The sequence below is a fragment of the Hibiscus syriacus genome, unplaced genomic scaffold (genome assembly GCF_006381635.1).
Source record: "Hibiscus syriacus cultivar Baekdansim isolate YM2019G1 unplaced genomic scaffold, ASM638163v2 tig00110912_pilon, whole genome shotgun sequence".
NCBI classification, from domain to species: Eukaryota; Viridiplantae; Streptophyta; class Magnoliopsida; order Malvales; family Malvaceae; genus Hibiscus; species Hibiscus syriacus.
This window is the reverse complement of record NW_024062911.1, coordinates 533602-552361: the sequence shown is the minus strand read 5'-3', so window position 1 is coordinate 552361 and position 18760 is coordinate 533602. Positions and strand designations below refer to the sequence as shown.

The following is an 18760-nucleotide window of genomic DNA, read 5'->3' as shown; positions in this document are numbered from 1 at the left end:
GTTTTTTTTCATGAGTGTTTTTTGTTTTTCTTTATTTTTATTTTTAATATTAGTTCTTTTTAGGATGAAGGGTGTTTTGGAGGAGGAATATGATGAAATCTCACGAGGGAACTGCACAAACCAATATGCCACGGCAAATCTAGATGTAATTGAGGCTCTAACAAGACGCAGTCGTGGCACCTGTTCACAAGGAGATGCTCCCACGTTTGGCTTATAATCTTCTCGTCATCCTGGACGTGATCTTGCCATCATTTTAGGATGCCACGACATTTGCAAATGTCACTCAGCAAGACAGTACACCCAAGCCAGAGGATGCTAACCCAGGCAACATGGACTAGATGACGTCTGAACTCATCTGTTGGGCGTATGGAGACCTCAACATCTAAGAACACTGAAGGCCCTAGCACACCAGCTGCTGAACCCAGTTCTGATCCTGACAAAACCCCCACATCACTGAGGAAGTGCACCAGACGTAATACTACTAGCACTGCCAGCACGACTCCACCACCATCTTAGGAAGACAAGGTACCTTGCATTGCATCGCATCACATAGCATGTAGTCTAGTTTAACTTAGTTTTTATTCAGCATTGAGGACAATGATTTTCTCAAGTTTGGGGGAGGTAGTGTTCTTTGTAGAACATGTGCATGATAATATTAGCATAATGTTATGCCATGGCATCAGTAAATGGTAGAACAGTTAAATGAAATGTTTTGATGATACCTGATGATGATGAACTTTTTAGGCTAGAAATTGAATGTAAATGACTGTTGAGAATGATAGAACTGACTCTAGGGCTTGATGCTTTGTGAATTATTCTTACACGATTTGTATGTTTTCTATACTTAAAGAACTTAGGAAGTTTTTATGAAAGAACTCTGGTTAGCCTTGGCATTAAAATATGGTATTATGCTTAAATGATAAATCAATTAAAAAAAACTCCCTTATCTCTGAATTTTGTTTAATCGTGAATAAATGCTTCGGCATAGCTGTAGAGGGACACTCCTCTTTGCCGTGGCATTGCCTGGAACTCTCTTTAATAAATGGCAGCCACGCACATACGAGTGAATGAAAGTAGTCACGGGATGACTCTGTCTGACTAGCTTAGGGGTGGAGGGTATGCTCCCTTTCACCTAGAGTGTGGGATGGTAGGTGTGATGAGCTGACTCCCTTCGTAGCAGTGTAAAAAAAAGTGAAAAAAAATAAGAAAAAAAATGTGTAGTAAGTGAAAAGGGAGTATAAATGTGCTTAAATCTGCCTGAGAGATAAGTTTAACATCCTTAGATCAATCCCTACCATTCATTCCATTGAAAGCTTGTCACGTGAGGATTATCTTCTTTTTTATTTATTTACTGTTTTTTACCATTTTCCTTTGCCATGACATTTCTTTTTGTTACTCATACACATTTCATTTGCCTCGGCATAATCATTTGTGAATACCATTAGCTATACTTAATTAATTTAGAATAGTGCATAAATTTTACTCAATATCCTTCCAATCCCTGTGGAGACGATACTCACTCATCACTGTATTACTTTTGCGATTGTGTATACTTGCACATTATTTGCGTATAATTTTATAGTACTCGCAATACGCAACACGCTCCATGTAAGTTCTTCCAAAGTATCCTAGGTTTACCTAGTTTAGCCCTTATATGAGTGCTCCGCCCGTGGCGTACGCGGAACACCAAAACTAACAATCTGTGTTGTGATGCATATGCCTCTTCAGGGAACACCTTACAGTCAATGCAAGCCCATTAATCCCGATTTCAAACCAGGATGTAGTCGATTTGGGTACAATGTCCCCCGCTATGGAATGTAATCAAGTTCACATCTCTCTTGTTAAAGAAAGAGTTAGTGACCACCATATCGTGTGCAGTAGCAAATTCAAGCAACGTGCGCCCCTCCTTGTTCCTACTACCAAAACCAAAACCCCCATGAACACCGTCATACCCGTTGATTTCACTACCTATATGGCCATTAAAGTCTCCCCCTATGAAAACTCTTTGGTCCTCCGGAATGCTCCTAAGTACATCATCTAACGAATCCCAGAAGCAACGTTTCTCCCCCTCCCCTAGGTCAACGTGTGGGGCGTACACTGAAAGGACATTCACCATTTCCATTTCTATAATAACCTTAATCATCATGATCCTATCACGGTATCTACAAACTTCAACTACATTTTCCTTGAGCCTAGAGGATACCAAGATATCCAACCCATTTCTAGCGTTATCTACGCCTGAATACCACAACTTATACCCGTTACACTCTCTGGAGCTAGCCCATTTCCACCTAGTCTCTTGAATACATGCAAAATCTATTTTCCTATTACTTAGTACGTCGGTAAACTCCAGCAGCCTAGCATTTAATGTGCCTACATTCAACATACAAACTCTAAGTCTAGTCTCCTTGACACCACTCTGTCGAGCCCTCCCCCTTAACGCCCTATGGGATCTAAAAGAATGACATGACCTCAAGTAATCATATATAGCCGAAGCTATGAGGAACTATAAAAAAGGAATCCAAAGAAGGAATGAGATGCACCAATAAAACGATAGAGAATTAAGGGGTACTAAGAAGCCTAGTTGGTTACTAAATAGGATTTTAATTTATAAAATACTATTGTTATTATTATTGCTAAAAGCCTAGTGTAAAAGGAAAGAAAATATAATAATATTGGTTTTTATTATTATGCGGGGGTAAATATTAATGATTATAATTAATTGTTAAAAGCCTAGTGTTAAAAGGGAAGAAAATAGAATAATATTGATTGTTAATTTATAAAAAAACGTTCTAATGTTTACTGTCAATTTCAAAAAAAATTGAAAAATTTGAATTGAATACTAGGAGTCTAGAACAATGAAAAAATACAGATCCAGTAAATCCTACTCGAAGCACAGTAGAAAAATATAGATCCAGTATATCATACTCAAAGCAAAACTGCTTTTCAAGTAAATAACAAATTCTATGGAAGTTTAAGACGTCATCAACTCAAAGCCTTACTCAAAACATGTTGAACTTTTTTTCAGTAAAATTTCCATAAATAATCCAGTCAAACCTCAGAATCTCAAGATCCTATAATTTTCAAGAACCAAAATACTGAGAAACTCCAAAAAATTAACAGATCAAAAAGCAATTCGGTCAAGATTCACTAAAAGAAAACTAATTTCCCGCTGCTACTACAAACAACAGAGTTAAATCTACGAACGAAAACCACAATGCAAAAGTAACTAAAAGAAGAAGGAATACAGAAGGTAGAAAAGGGAACCTGGGACAATGGATTCCGAGCAGATCTGAGCAGAAATAAAAGAGGAAAGGAGATTTTTTACCAATCAATTGTCAAAACCCCAAAGAGAAGCGATCTGGGAATGAATAGGAAGGCCGGAAAGTGAGGTCCGTTGAAGGGGGAGAGGAGATTTTTTTCCAGTTTGGTATTCCACACTCAGATCTGATTTCAAGCTTTTCAACTATCGAAAGATATCATCCATAAAATAACAAAAATAATTAAAAAAACTTACAGATTCAACGGTTAGGTAGTGATGGAGGTGAAGAAGAGAGGAAAAGAGGGGCAAAAAAGGAGCGAGTTATAAATTTTAGGGTCCAAAGATCGACAGTGATCGACAATGATGATGGTGAGTGATGGTCATTGATAAGGGACTTTGGTTTAATTCAATGATTAAATTAATATTATATCTAAAGTTTAAGGGTCAAAATGATATTTTATCTAATTTTTAAGGTGAAATTAGTATTCTATTTGAAGTTGAAGGGTCAAATAAAAAATCAACCCTTTTTTACTAACGTGTCATGTAATCAAACTAACAAGAATTAACAGCTCAATGACCAAATATAACAATCAATAACATAAGTAAACAAAATTGAATAAATAGATGATATATGCAACCGAAACATAACTTTTTAAGCTTGATTAGTAAAGTGTATAAATATAAAAGAAAATAGTCAACCTGGTAATTAACCCCTTTAAATCTATAAATATGAAGTGATTACACTTGTGCAAGTGTCAATAGATAAAAAAATTATATATTAGATTTAAAAAAATTTAAAATAACAAATTTAAAATTTTGTGTAATTTTTATCGGATGAGCTTTAATAATTTTTTTATGAATATTGGGGTCACCATAAGATAGTATCTATTCAAATATTCTAAACTATTTAATATTGAATGTCCATACCCCTCCATACATAGTACTTGGACTCATAACCTAGAAATAACAAAAATTCATTATCCATTAAGATGGTTTGGTTTATGATAATGAGCTATAATAATTAAATCCAAAGAAATAATTAACGAATTCAGAAACAGACCCGAAGAAAACATGATCCAAGAAATAAAAATGATCGAACCATGAGATAAAAAAATCCAAAAGAAGAAGAAGAAGAAAGCATGTAAATATTAACCGGGCGGTAAAAACTGGCAAGCCCGAGCTAAAAGAAAGGACATCGAAGCCCTGTTGAAGGATAAACTCAACTATACCTATCGCTGTCACGAGATCCCTTGGGAAACAGTAAGGCCTCCCCAAGTCACTAAATTAAGGACCTAGTCATCGAGAGTTCGATAAAGTCGAATCTAAAACCATGATAACTGTAATATCCAAATTTTGTTCAAGCAACTTCAAATCGAATACGGATTGGAAATACGAATTTGGAGCTGTGTGATTGAAGGTTGGCCTCAGTTGAATTTTATTCAAATCGAAGAGAGGGCTTTGAATGGCTTCGCTCAAGTGAAAGATTTGGATTTATTATGAATCAATATCTGTTTTTTTTTTTATTAATCAGTGATAAGTATAAGGTAATATATGTTCATAGATAATTTTCAACTATTTAACATTAAATGCTTACAACCGTAGTATTTCTGATGCTCGAACCTAAAACTTCAAGAAACATCAACAATTCTTTTAACATCAAAATCTTTTGATTCGTTTTCTTTTTATTATTATCATCTTTGTTCCATTTGAATGAAAAGGAAAGACAAAAAAAGAATGAAAAAAAATTGAATACCCAAAAGATAGATATTATTGTCCAAAACCAAAATTCAATATTTTATTAACAGCAAAGTCCAAGTTACATGAGCCCCAACAGCCTATTAGATACAAGTCTAGTTACAGAAAGTAATCACAAACCCAAATCAATTACAATACAAGCTCGTTTACAGCTATAAATCCTGCTAAAAACCAATGGTTAGAGGCATGTTTGCGATAAGGGTAACCAGGGTTCGTAATAACCCTTATGTGCTGCTAAGCCTAATCATCAGATCATGGAGAGATCCAATGATCTAGAGATTGTAGAGAACAATTAGGGTTTAGCGATAGTTAGAGGTTTATTCGATGCAGTTCGGTTCAATTTATTAACAGAATATAAATTGAACCACATATTGCAGGTTTTTTAAAAATAAATCCAAAAAGAAAGTTAAATGGTTAAAAAAACCCAAAACAAAAAATTGAATTTCGGTTTGAATCAATATAAAGTCGCAGTTTTACTTGCAAATAAAGCAAATGCCCCTCCCAAAGAAAAGAAACACAAATCCGAAAAGGCCGACGAAGGCAAATTCATATAGAAGCGAATACCCCTAGAGAGAGCTTATTTGTAGAGCTTGGGGATGAAAAAACACCTGCAAATATCATTACATTTCATGGAAAAATATAACCAATCGTAATATTAATGACAACTCTTCATTTGATAGACATAACCTGCTATTGTTGTATCAACTATTTCAACTATGCTTTAACTTAAAGGTAGAATTAACCTAATTAATAATCAACACCAACTCAGTTATCTTTCAGCCAAATAAACATAGCCTAACTTATAAACACACCGTATTTTGGAAGATGTTGAAAACCAACATATATAATTATAAACGTACAAAACACTTAATCATTGGATGAATTCCCAAAGCATTTCCATCAACAAGTCAACTGGATAGCTTAGCAGTTCGTTAACTAGAAAATCTGAAACAATGGAAACACAAGTCAGAAATGACAGACCATGTTCTTTTAAGTTGATACTTCGTTCAAATGTTTCACACTGAAACTTTATATCAAATTCCTGCCTGTTAAAAAGAATAGCTTATTTATTTTGATATTTATTATGTTGAGAAGGAAACTAGTGACTTACTAACTTCATCAAGCTTTGAGTTTTACTAACCAAATCATTATTCATAAAACCATTTTTTATAAGAAAAAATACAAACAAACAAACAAAAAATACACAAATTAAAATCTCTAAAAAAAACAAATTTTGAGTGCAGATGTTAAATCGAATAAACATGGGAAGGATTCTACTTTCTCTCATGTAAACTTTATATTATCCTCTTCCAATAACAAAATCTTGTTAACTAGCTTATTATGGTAAGCCTGTGCAAAACTATAAGACAATGGATGCGTAAGATTAAAGAGAGAAATAACTTAGAACTATCAATTGGCCAAATACGTGTTAAACCATTGCCTGCTTTCTAACTCGTGATCGGATAACAGATTTTCTATTCTTGATCTTTCTCCTTAACCACCCACTACAACAAAACTGTTCGGCGTTTTTAACGACGTTTTGAGAGTAAACGCCACTAACTTTAAACATATAGCGGCGTTTATATTCCAAACGCCACAAAATGGTAACTTTAGCGGCGTTTTTATACAAACGCCGCAATAGGGTTCATCTATAGTGCGTTTTTTCAACAAACGCCGCAATAGAGTAATACTTTAGCGGCGTTTTTATACAAACTCCGCAATAGGATTCATCTATAGTGGTGTTTTTCAACAAAACGTCATAATAAAGTAGTACTTTAGCGGTGTTTTTATACAAATACCGCAATAGGTTCATCTATAGTGGCATTTTTTTGAAATAACGCCACAACAAAGTAGTACTATAGCGGCATTTTTTTACAAACGCTATAATAGTTTGGTATGTTTGTGGCATTTGGTTTTAAAAAAGTAGTAAATTTTAAGTATAACCTTATATGATTTCAATTTCACGTAAAAAGTTTAGAAAACCCTAAAAAACTAAAACCCTATTTATTTAAATTCTCCCCTCCTCCATCTCTACACGGTCGCCTCTCCCTTAGAGACCAAAACCCCATGCGGTCGTGAAACCCCCGAAGGCTCCAGGCCACCTCGAAACACCATTCATCAGTGCAGTTCTCTCTCTACGGTCGACAACCGGTTGCCACTGAGAAGACTCCCAAAGCCTAAACCGAATAAAACCCTAGATTTCCCTCGTCTATTCTCCAAAAAGAAGGATCTTGATTCTAAACCGAAACCTAAGAAATCTATAAACCCACTCACTCCTTGCTCCGACAACCGACAACCCTCGGTCTACCCCTCTCGATGACGAGCGACAAACGATGACGATTTCTAGGCTTTGGTGAGAGGTTCAAGCGAACGAGGTAACAATCCCCTCTCCCTTCCTATTTCGATGGCCCCCAAAGAAACAAAATGACCCTTCATTTTTTACAGTCCTAAGTTTCATTTTGCCTTGACTGCATAATTATTTATTTATTTTATTGATTTATTTTCGATCTGTTTGATTTGGCAAACACATAAATCTGATTGACAAGAAGATCACATGTACACCACTGGAAAAAAGAACATCAATGCTAAATTAGTTTGTTTTCTATCTCTCACGATCCTTTAAACCCTCGTTTTTTAATCACTTGAATTTTCTGCGCTTTGGGTTGGCTTTAGATGCTGAATTATGATCTGGGTCTTGATGTATGGTGCTTCATGTTTTCTTTTTATGTTAATTATTTTGGGTTATATTGAATTATGATTTTTTCTACCTGATTCTGACTCCCTTGTTAACTGTAACTACTGGATGTGCTTTTGTTAACTCGTTCACGTGGAGGTCAATTAGATCAGTGACTATGTTAATAACATCATGGTGAATATTAATGCACGTTGAACTTTTCTTAATCTTCTGGTGTTAAGCTATTAATGATTTGTTCTTATTGCTTAAGATTCTATGTTGCAACTATGATTTAAAGCTATGTAACCTTTGTTTTCATGAATGAAAACCTTAGAAAGGTCAAGCTACTCTAAATTCTTGGTTGTGTTCTTTTTAACCTTAAAAATTATATTGCCATAACTGAGAAACTTGAGCTTTGTATCATGAAGCTGAACTCAATTGAGTGAGTGGCAAACTAGATTTTTTGCAGCCACAGTTAGAAGACTTGTGGTGGAGGAATGAAGTTGAATAAAATGGAAGAAAAGTAAGTGGAATGTACAAATGTAATATAATGGGATCTATTTAATTTTCCAAAAACTAGTTCCTAGGATCACTTTCAAATGATGCAGATCTTCCATAGATTTCAAGAAGATACAAGTTTGGGCCTTCGTCTCGCTCTTAACCATTCTACACGTATCCATGTATGCATGATAAGTGTTGTATATTATTTCAAGCCATTAAGAGACAAACGTACTGAAAATATTTTTTATTATATATATATATAATTTCTTAGATTGAATTCCTAATGTACCATGCAGTACACCTATGAAAAGCGAGAAACGTACGGAAAAGTATTTTTAAAAATATTTTCTTTGATTGAATTCCTAATGTTCTATCCAGTACACATTTGAAATACCTTCAATGTTATACACACACACACACAAAGGAACTTGTGAAACATTGAACTTTCCTATTCTGGAAGTGTAAACATTTCCAATTCCTATTTCCAAGTATTAGCAGTATAGCTGGTTACCTTTTCAGTTAAGATTTTCCTGATAATAAATTGCTCTGAAAACAGAAATCAGAGAACATTCCGCCCCAAAAAAATTGCACCTTTTGGAAGTAAGGTTGGTTACTTGTTCCTTCTTTATCTTTTTAATAAGCATAATTAGTAATGTTTATCTTCTGCCTGTGAGAATTTGATGCGATATGTTATCTTACTCTGTTCTTTAATCTGGATTGTTAATTTGACCACCTTCACAATTTTCCCTCTTGGGAAGTAAATTGTGTCCTCCTTATGATGACTAGAACTTCTTGGGTGTGAGCATGAAGCTTTAGCATCTTGGAAGTCTATTAGAAAATTTTCAGAAATAGAAATAAAATCAATGCAAACACAACTTGACACTTAAGATCTAATGCCTCCAAAAATCCAAACAATGACCCTGGAAGGTTGACCTTGTTTGCAAAGCATAAATCGCATTTTGTAAGTTACATTGTTTAGATATCTTCTAATAATTGATTTCCAATTTATTTAATTACTTTCTTTTCATTATGTCTTTCAATTTCATTCACATTATAAAATCTTTTATTTTATCATATTTGTGAAATTCACGGAAGAAGAAAAAAAACACAGGTTTTATGATTCTGATCGAGGCTGCTAAGTTCTGCCATTGGACTTTTGTGGCATTATTTGCTGTAGGTATTACCCTTTATGGTGGGCCAAGAGCGAGTTCTTTGTTAAAACTTCCCGAGACTCAATCATTACATCATGAGTACAGTTCACTGGCTTGCACAGTTGATATTGTGGATGATGTGGAGGCTGCTATTGGCCACATACACCAGTATGGAAGGCATGTCATGTCTCTTGGAATTCTTTTTCTTTTGCTTTCCATTGCTTTATTTATGCCTTAGTTGTTAGCTGCCTTTCTCTGAATTTCAAGCAATTTGCTCGCTTTGCAGTTCTCACACCAATGCCATTGTCACTGATGATCTTGAAGTTGCTGAAACGTTTTTGCACAGAGTGGACATGTATGCCTACATCTGGCCTAACGTCATTCATAGAGTAATTACTTATTTCTTCTGCTTACCATGTTTGTGGGCATAGATGCAATAAATTGTTGTTGGTGCTATTGCAATTCTTTATCTGTTTTTGATACAGCGCTGCAGTATTTCATAGCAAATGCACACGGTTTTGTGATGGAGCACGATTTGGACTTGGTGCTGAGGAATCAATCCCTCAAAATATCATTTGTTGGACAACATTGTCAATTTCCTGAACTGTTTCTATTTTGATGCAAGAGTTTTAACAGGTTGGAGTAACAAGCATGATTCATGCCTGAGGTCCGGTTGGAGTTGAAGGATTGTTAACAACTCGATGGTATTGTTTTAAATGAAATGAACTGAGTTGATTATTCTGTAAGTTTTAACAGGCTGGAATAAGTACAAGCATGATCCATTGCTTTTGGTTACTGCAAAATAACAACGGACATTACCAGCTCTTTAAATAATGTCATCAGACACAAGGTTTAAACTCATCAATGAAATAATTTTATATTAGCATTAATGGAAGTTTAAGGATTAAGATAGTGGTGATCAACAATTTACGGGTTCAATGAAGAGCAACCCAATCAAACTTGCCTATGCCAACCTTTTGCAAATAGAGGCGTTTGTTGTACAAATGCCACTACAAATCATAATATATAGCGGCGTTTTGTATTAAAAACACCGCTAAAAATAATAGAATTAGCGGCGTTTGTGACAAAACAAATGTCATTGAAAACAATAGAATTAGCGAATTTTATGGCAAAAAACACTACTAAAGACAATAGAATTAGCAACGTTTGTGGAAAAAGCGCCACTAAAAACAATAGAATTAGTAGATTTTGTGGCAAAAAATGCCACTAAAGACAAGAGAATTAGTGGCGTTTGTAGAAAAAAAAGCCATTACAAGCGAATTAGCGGTGTTTGTCGCAAAAAAGGCTACTAAAGACAAGATAATTAACGACGTTTGTGAACAAAACGCCACTATAAATCACAACATATAGCGGCTTTTGAAAGAACAAGCGTCGTTATATAACTCGACCTTTTACGGCGTTCGTTTTAGCAGCACTTTTTGTTGCGCTCTTCCTAACGCCGGTAGTTTTTTTAGCGGCGCTTAAAAACGCCGCTATAAGACTAAAAAACGTCACTAAAGACTTGTTTTGCTGTAGTGACCTCTTAATACTATTCTCAAATACATCTTCAACATCTATTTTCTATCCTCTCAAATATTTAAGAACATATTCAATTTAAAAAAATTATAAAATATATTCAATTTATAAACACAAATTCTAAATATTCTACATCACCATCTTATAATCTCAAATATCCAACACCATAAAAAAATATTTAATATTGTAAAATATATTCAAATTTAAAAATATAATATTTAATCAACTTGTTATGAAAACAGATCCAATATATATATTCGAATGGGTCAAGAACACGACCTATAGTGCTAAAAACATATTCTGAAGTTAATGCATGTAACCCCCTAGACCTGACTTGGACGTTACATATCATATTCAGAAATTCTTTTCATATTTAAAACAATGTTAAAATCTATATAATAGTATAGTATGGAATTATCAATAAGAAAGATTCATACGATAAACATATGTATATATATATATATATATCAGAAAATCGTATAGAACATATACAAAACAAAATATCGGTGATACATATATATCGAGACGGTAGTAAAAAACATGAATCACCAACGTATAACAAAAAACATATAGAGATATACAGTGGTAGAAAAATAGGAGTAGTTGGTCCTCCTGATGCCAAGTCTGCTATTATCTGAAAAAGTTAAAATTTACATAATGAGCTGAAAAGCTCAGTGTGCTCCTTACGGTGTATAAAAACATACTGATAAAATATTTCAGTAAAAATCAATTTATCAAACATGTTTTAAAAATATGACCACTACCCCTATCCGATCACCAGAATGTGTAGGTTCCCCAGAACCATACACCCGCCAGTACACCCGATAAGGGCCTTATAGGAAAACAATTCAGATAAATAGTTTAAAACAGTAATGTAACAACATCAGGAAACAAACCTGTACCGGTCTGAGTAGTATAATAGGAAAGCCTACTATTGAGTCTTCCTATCACAATCAGCGGCAATGCTAGATCCTAAAAATTGGAAAATTCATATAGGAATCCTAATATGAATAATAATAACCTTTATTTAAACAATTTACAGAAACCTACGAGTAACTCTCAAATAACTTGAATTGAGCAAATTTGACGGATGGGAAGCACCGGATCTAACCAACCCTCGATCGGGTGAAACATGAGTACCTTCTTTAAAATATTTTCTTGAATCAATTCCATAACCAAATCTCAAATAAAAAAGTAAAAATGCTAAAAATACAACGTATTTTCGGATTAATGGGCTCGATTTAGAGATTTTGGGTCAAAATTTGGCAAAATGGATAACAAAATCGGGCTCAGGACGTCGAAAAACATTGAGATAGAAGTTTTCAAAAAAGTTAACGTCAGTCAATGGTCAACGCCGATCAAAGGTCAACGGTCAGTCAACGGTCAACAGTTGACCGAATTGGATCGGGTTGGATCGGTTCAGGTTAGATCGAGTCCAGTCAGACCGCGTTGAACAGGCAGGTCGGGTTGGGCAGGTGGGTCAGATCGGGTCGGCATGTTCTAGAAACCACTAGGCGATGGGACTTCTGCATGGCGGTACATGGGGCACGTACGGGCCTTCGGGGGTCGAAAAAATGTGGAAAATTCCTATATGTATTTTAAGGGGTTTTGAGACACTTACAAAGATTGGTTCACATCGGTGAATGACGGAGAGCTCGATTTTGCAACGTTAGAAACTTGACTTTCCTCACCCTCTCACACGCTGGCGACGACGACAACGAGGCAACCACCGTTGAACTCATGACAATGTAAGGAACACCAGGGTATGGTGGTGTCGATCACGGAGCAACGGTCGGAAGTCAAATGATGATCAAAGTTTCTTGGCTAAAAAGGGAAGGTTTGAAGAGATAAAATGAGTTTCCAAAAATGAAAACTGTTGAATTTTGGGGTTTTAAACCCAACTAAAAAAGAAAATAGGTAAATTACATTATAGGTCCTCAAGATTTGGTTACTTTCTGATTGGGTATAAATTTAATTAAAATTTTATTTTGGTCCCCAAATTTTATTAAAATTTCAATTTAGTTATCAATTTTTTTAAAAAAAATTAGGTCCTAATTTGTGGTGTGAGAACTCTCTCCCTTAAAAGAAAATTCATCCTCGAAATTTACCTGATGTAATTAGATGTGAAAACTGAGCCTCCATCGACCTAATTCTATGAACTGACCTACGGGACTATAATCTGTCACCAAACTCTTAGTATTCTCAACTAGGATATTAAGGCTCCGAGAAATGGAATGCGACACACAGGAATGAGTAGATCCATTATCAAACAAGGAAAAGTAGGGAACTGAATTAATAGTAACAATGCCTGCAATCACATCAGGCTCATTATGGTCATATCGACATCTAGTACCATAAACCAACCCAAGCTATATGACCTCAGATCTGGCTGGACCACTACTCTGAGAAGGTCAATCTCTACTAGCCGATCTCAATGCTCTCTCTTGACTACGACCCCCTGCTGAAGTCTGAACTGTACTCTAAGTATGAACGGGAGTACAAGTTGGTATCTGAACTGTAAGAGCTGGCTCTAGAAAATCCCTTAGGAAATGGTCACCAGAACTACATATAAAAAAGATACCCAACTTCATCCTTCATTCACCAAAATGAAGTCTCCTATAGTGCTCACATGACGGAAAATGTTGCGATCCAAAAGAACCACCGTGAATAGAAAGTGTCACATCTGACGAACTTAACGGCACATGCCTGGAACTCACACCACCTCTCTGAAAAGACTTACCCCTGCCTCTCTTATTGGGCGTGCAGAAGAGTCAACAGAACCAGAAGGCCTCCTGAATCAGTCTTAGTCTCGGTCTCTATCACTCTTGTGTTCTATACCCACTCGCTCTATCTCCTCAATGGTCTTGGCTATCTCGGCCAAGGCACCAAATTTCCTCTCCTGGTGGGTAGCAACTCTACTCATGATCTCAAACCTGAGTCCATTCTCGAACCTCAAGCACTGATCCAATTCAATGTCAACAAGTCCAGTAGAATAGTAGCTCAATCTGATAAATTCAATCTCATAATCCATAATATACATATTACCTTACTCCAAATTCTGAAACTCATGGCGTAGCTCCTGCAGGTATCTTTATCCGATGTAGCGACTCTAAAAACATGACTTGAAAAGATCCCAAGTAAATCGATTCCCCGAAATACTATTGGAAATCGATTGCCACCATCTAAAATTCTCTTTCTTCAGCATAGCTAAGGCCCCCTTTAACTTCTTCTCAGGCCTCAAATCCATCTCATCCATAATCCTCTTTGTATCTCCCATCCAATACTCAACGTCAGTTGTAGGTCCACCAGTAATTCCCTCAAACGAAACTACTTCATCAGCTACCAAAGACTTCAAAATTTCGACCGTAGACATATTACCAGGGACTCTAGAAACTCTCTAGAATATGCGAAAAATAACTATATTAATGGTATCCTCATCCAAATCAATGTTCTCGTTCTTAGTGACGGGAGGGTTTCTTGCAGGAGTAACCAGATCATAACAAGAAATAGACAGATCCACATACAGAATAGGAGGATCTCACGGTGACATTGGATCGTCTATAGTAAAAGAAGGTCGAGTTGCTCGCCCTCGACCATGACCACATCCTGACCTACGACCTCTAGCAACACTCATCGGATAAATCTACAAGGCTATACATAAAGAATTTGAACCTAAGTTAGACTAGTATTAGGATTCTTGATTATATTTAAAACTCATTTAAAAATATCTTAAAAATTCAGAGTTTAGGACTTATCCACAGTCCGAGTGTTTAAAACCAATGGCTCTGATACCACCAAGTGTAATCTTCTAGACCTGGCCTGGACGTTATGCCCAAATCTAGGCTGTTACATATAGTATTCATAAATTCTTTTCATATTTAAAACAATGTTAAAATCTGTATAATAGTATAATATGGAATTAGCCATAAGAAAGATTCATACGATCAACATATGTATATATATAAAACCATATAAAACATTTACAGAACAAAATATCGGTCATACAGATATATCGAGATGGTAGAAAAAACACATATCGCCAAAGTATAACAAAAAGACATATAGACATATACAGCGGTTCAAAAATAAGGTTAGTCGATCCTCCTAATGCGAAGTCTGCTAGTCTACTACTATCTGAAAAAGTTAAAATTTACAAAATGAGCTAAAAAAAACCCAGTGTGCTCCTTATGGTGTATAAAACATACTAATAAAATACTTTAGTAAAAAATAATTTATCAAACATGTTTTAAAAATATGACCACTACCCCCATCCGATCACCAGAATGTATAGGTTCCCAGAACCATACACCCACATGTGCACCTAGTAAGGACCTTATACTTATAGCATAAGGACCTTATACTTATAGCATAAGGACATGCGGTAAGCGCTTACCCTACTGTGTAGTCTGATAAGAAAACCTACTACCGAGTCTGCTAACACGATTAGCGACAACGCTAGATCCTACTAATCAGAAAATCCATATCAAAATCCTAATATGAATAATAATAACCTCTATTTAAACAATTTACAGAAACATATGAGTAACTCTCAAAGAACGTGAATCGAGCAGATGTGACGGACAGGAAACACCGGATCTAACCAACCCTCGATAGGGTGAAAAACCAGTACCTTCATAAAAATATTTTCTCGAATCAATTCTATGACCAAATATCAAATAAATAAGCAAAAATGCTAAAAATACTAAGCGTTTTCGGATTAACGGGCTCGATTCAGGGCTTTCGGGTCAGAATTTGGAAAAAAAGATTGCAAAATCAAATTAGGACGTCAAAAAAGTTGGGATGAAAGTTTTCAAAAAAAATTAAACGCCGTCAATGATCAACATTGGTCAACGATCAACGGTTAATGGTAGGTCGACAATCAACGGTCAATAGTTAATCAATTCAGATCAGGTCAAATTGGGTCAGACATGTGGTTCAGGTCAGGCAGGCGGGTTGGGTCGACCCGTTTCTAGAAACCCACTAGGCGGTGGGACTTCCGCATGCGTAGTGGTGGCACGTGAGGGCTCGTGCAGGGCCTTTGGGGGTCGAAAAATATATGAATAAATTTCTATATGCATTTTAAAGGGTTTTGAGACACTTACCAAACTCGGTTCACAGCAGTGAACGACGGAGAGCTCAATGTTTCAACATCAGAAACTTGACCTTCGTCACCGCCTCACAGGCTGGCGACGATGACAATGAGGCGACCACCGTTGAACTCAGGGCGATGTAAGGAACACCATGGTATGGGCGTTGGAAAAGTTTGGAGCAAAGTTTCTTGGCTAAAAAGGGAAGGTTTGAAGAGAAAGAAAATGAGCTTCCAAAATGGAAACCGTTGAATTTTGGGTTTTAAACCCAACCAAAAAAATCGGTAAATTACACTATAAGTCCTTAAGCTTTGGTTATTTTCTGATGTGGGTATAAATTTAATTGGATTTTTATTTTGGTCCCCAAATTTAATTAAAATTTTGATTTAGTCCTAAATATTTTTAAAAAAATTAATCCCTAATTTTGGGTGTGACAATGCAGACCCGAGAATTTTCAAAATATCTTGAGACATCAAAGTAATTATAAGACAAGTCTCACTTTTGTTATTCTGTTAGTTGAGTAGATCAAGTTTTTCTTTATCGGGTTTCACTTTGTCCTCTAAATATTTTTCAAGTTCAGATTTACCTTTACTAAACACACTTTCAACCCTCTTCCACTTATATATTGACTTAGAGTAAACAAACAAATCAAGCTCACCACTCTCAACCTTAAAGAGATTTTATTGAGAACTATCATTTGGTTCATCTTGAGATATACCACTTAACAAATTATAATGATCAAACAATTCATTTAAAGTCTGTTTTAATCCTTCATTCAATTACTCATCTTTATTAACATCATAAACTTCTTCAATCATAAAGATTGCACAACCGATCTTATGTCTAGGATCTAAAAAACAAATGAATAAGAGTGGATTAAGATTTTTTACATTTCCCCAATATTTATGATACTTTTCCCTCATATTTGCAACCATTAATTTTATGCTTGACTTTGGATCATTTAGCTTGTCATTAATCCTCATTACAATGCCAAACACAACATGAAATAATAATTGCTAGTAATATAAGAAGAATAGAACATTTTCAAAGTAGCATCGTAAAAGTTTTTTTTTAAAATTTAACGCACGAGCATGCTCTAAATCTAAGTTTATAGGTAGACACTTTATTTTTTAATTTTGAAGCTTATATCTATACTTAGAGTCTTGCTCCCCCAACCTATCAAAAGCAGATTCATATTTCAAGGCAGCTCTTAACATAAAAAAGTTGAGTTCATCTAGTTTAAACATCAAACAAACTAAACCTTTGCTCTTAGTTTTTTTCTCAGTCAACACACAACTTAAACCTTTTCATTCTAGTTGAAGATGACCTAACATACCTAATAGCTGAACGGATTCTAAAAATTGAATCATCCAAATTCAAACCTTGATTGATAATTAGATTCAATATATGTGCACAACAACTTATGTAAAGGTAGTCACTCCCTAAAATGCTTCGTTTCCAATTGTTAAGTCTTTTATTTATATACTTGATTGCAAAGTCATTGGAGCTAGCATTATTTATCATGATTCTAATCACTTTATCTATTCCTTACTCAAGCAATTGTTTTTCGATGCATATCTCCATCACATCACCTGGATGATTAGGAATAAGAGTAAAATCCAAGATTCATTTATGCAATTTTTCTTCACTATCAATAAAATGAACTATAAGACACAAATAACTAAGATTCTGCTTAGAAGTTCATATATAAGTAGTGAGATAATTCCCTTTCTTGAAACTCTTAAAATACTTAAAAAGGTTTCTCTTTTTCTTCCAAGTAAATTTCCATGCAATCTTTTGTTACAGTAAATCTAAAGGGAACTTGGAATCTAGGCTAAATCATTTTGCAAAAATCACGAAATTCCTGTGCTCAACAACCATAAAAGGTATTTCATCAATGATAATCGTCAGAGCACAAGATTTTTCTCCATAATTGATAAAATTTCCAAACATTGAATCTAAAGTTTTCTCCCAGCCCATTTCTAAATTGAAACATAAATTTGTTATCTTTCATTTACCTTGTTAAATGGATACTTAGCACAACATTTCAAGTGATTACACATTACACCAGTTCCACTTCTAGTTGACATTTAAGGTTTTTTCCACAATAATTATAGCAACAATAAGTGACTTCTCCAACTACACAAAACAATTTGGTAAAATGATGCCAAACTTTGGAACCTGTGGTACCTAATTTACCACCTATTTTTTGGATGCCTCGAAAGATTCTGTGGGATATTTGAAGGAGCTGTAGCAGATTCTATATCAATATTAATAGTAGTTGAATCACTTGGAGAACCACATGTAGTCTCTATTTAACGTCTAAGTTTAAGAACATATTTCATTTTCTAGAAAAATAACATTTAAAATAAGTAGTAGATAAAATTATGCTCTCGAAGAAAACATGTAAATTATCTTATAATTTATATCTATTTTGATTGTTTATTTTCATATTGTAGTTTAAAAATCAAAACTTAATTTAAATTTATTGTATCGTTACCTAACTACTTATGCTAGGAGATGTTCTTATTAGGGGTGTGTATTCAGTTTGTTTCGATTTGGTTTATTAAAAAAATATAAACTAAATCGCATGTTGCTGAAATATAAACTTCAAAATGAAATCGTTAGCACTGACTGGACAAATTAAAATAAATAATAAGCAATCGAAAGGAAAATTTAAAATAAATAATAAGCGATCGAAAGGAAAATTTATAATAAATAGTAAGCAATCGAACCACTGTATCTTCATATTAAGCTTGCTTTAGAAATAGATTTGTCTCGATGTGTGTAACCG

The 18760-nt window shown here is 34.8% G+C and overlaps 1 protein-coding gene across 1 annotated transcript; it reads left to right on the top strand.

Moving 5' to 3' along the window:
• The first annotated feature begins 366 nt into the window (after positions 1 to 366).
• LOC120146363 (delta-1-pyrroline-5-carboxylate synthase B-like) lies at positions 367 to 10188 on the top strand. Its single transcript, XM_039159952.1, has 5 exons — positions 367 to 472; positions 9370 to 9520; positions 9630 to 9698; positions 9829 to 9895; positions 9980 to 10188. Exons 1-5 carry the CDS (start codon positions 367 to 369, stop codon positions 10007 to 10009), a joined length of 423 nt encoding a protein of 140 aa, XP_039015883.1. The 3' UTR covers positions 10010 to 10188.
• Positions 10189 to 18760: the final 8572 nt, after the last annotated feature.

Coding starts and splice junctions, on each gene's coding strand:
- LOC120146363 (XM_039159952.1), top strand. CDS start 367: ATGGAGACCTCAACATCTAAGAACACTGAAGGCCCTAGCACACCAGCT. Junction 473..9,369: donor ACTGAGGAAGTGCACCAGAC/GTAATACTACTA, acceptor TATTTGCTGTAG/GTATTACCCTTTATGGTGGG. Junction 9,521..9,629: donor CACATACACCAGTATGGAAG/GCATGTCATGTC, acceptor CTCGCTTTGCAG/TTCTCACACCAATGCCATTG.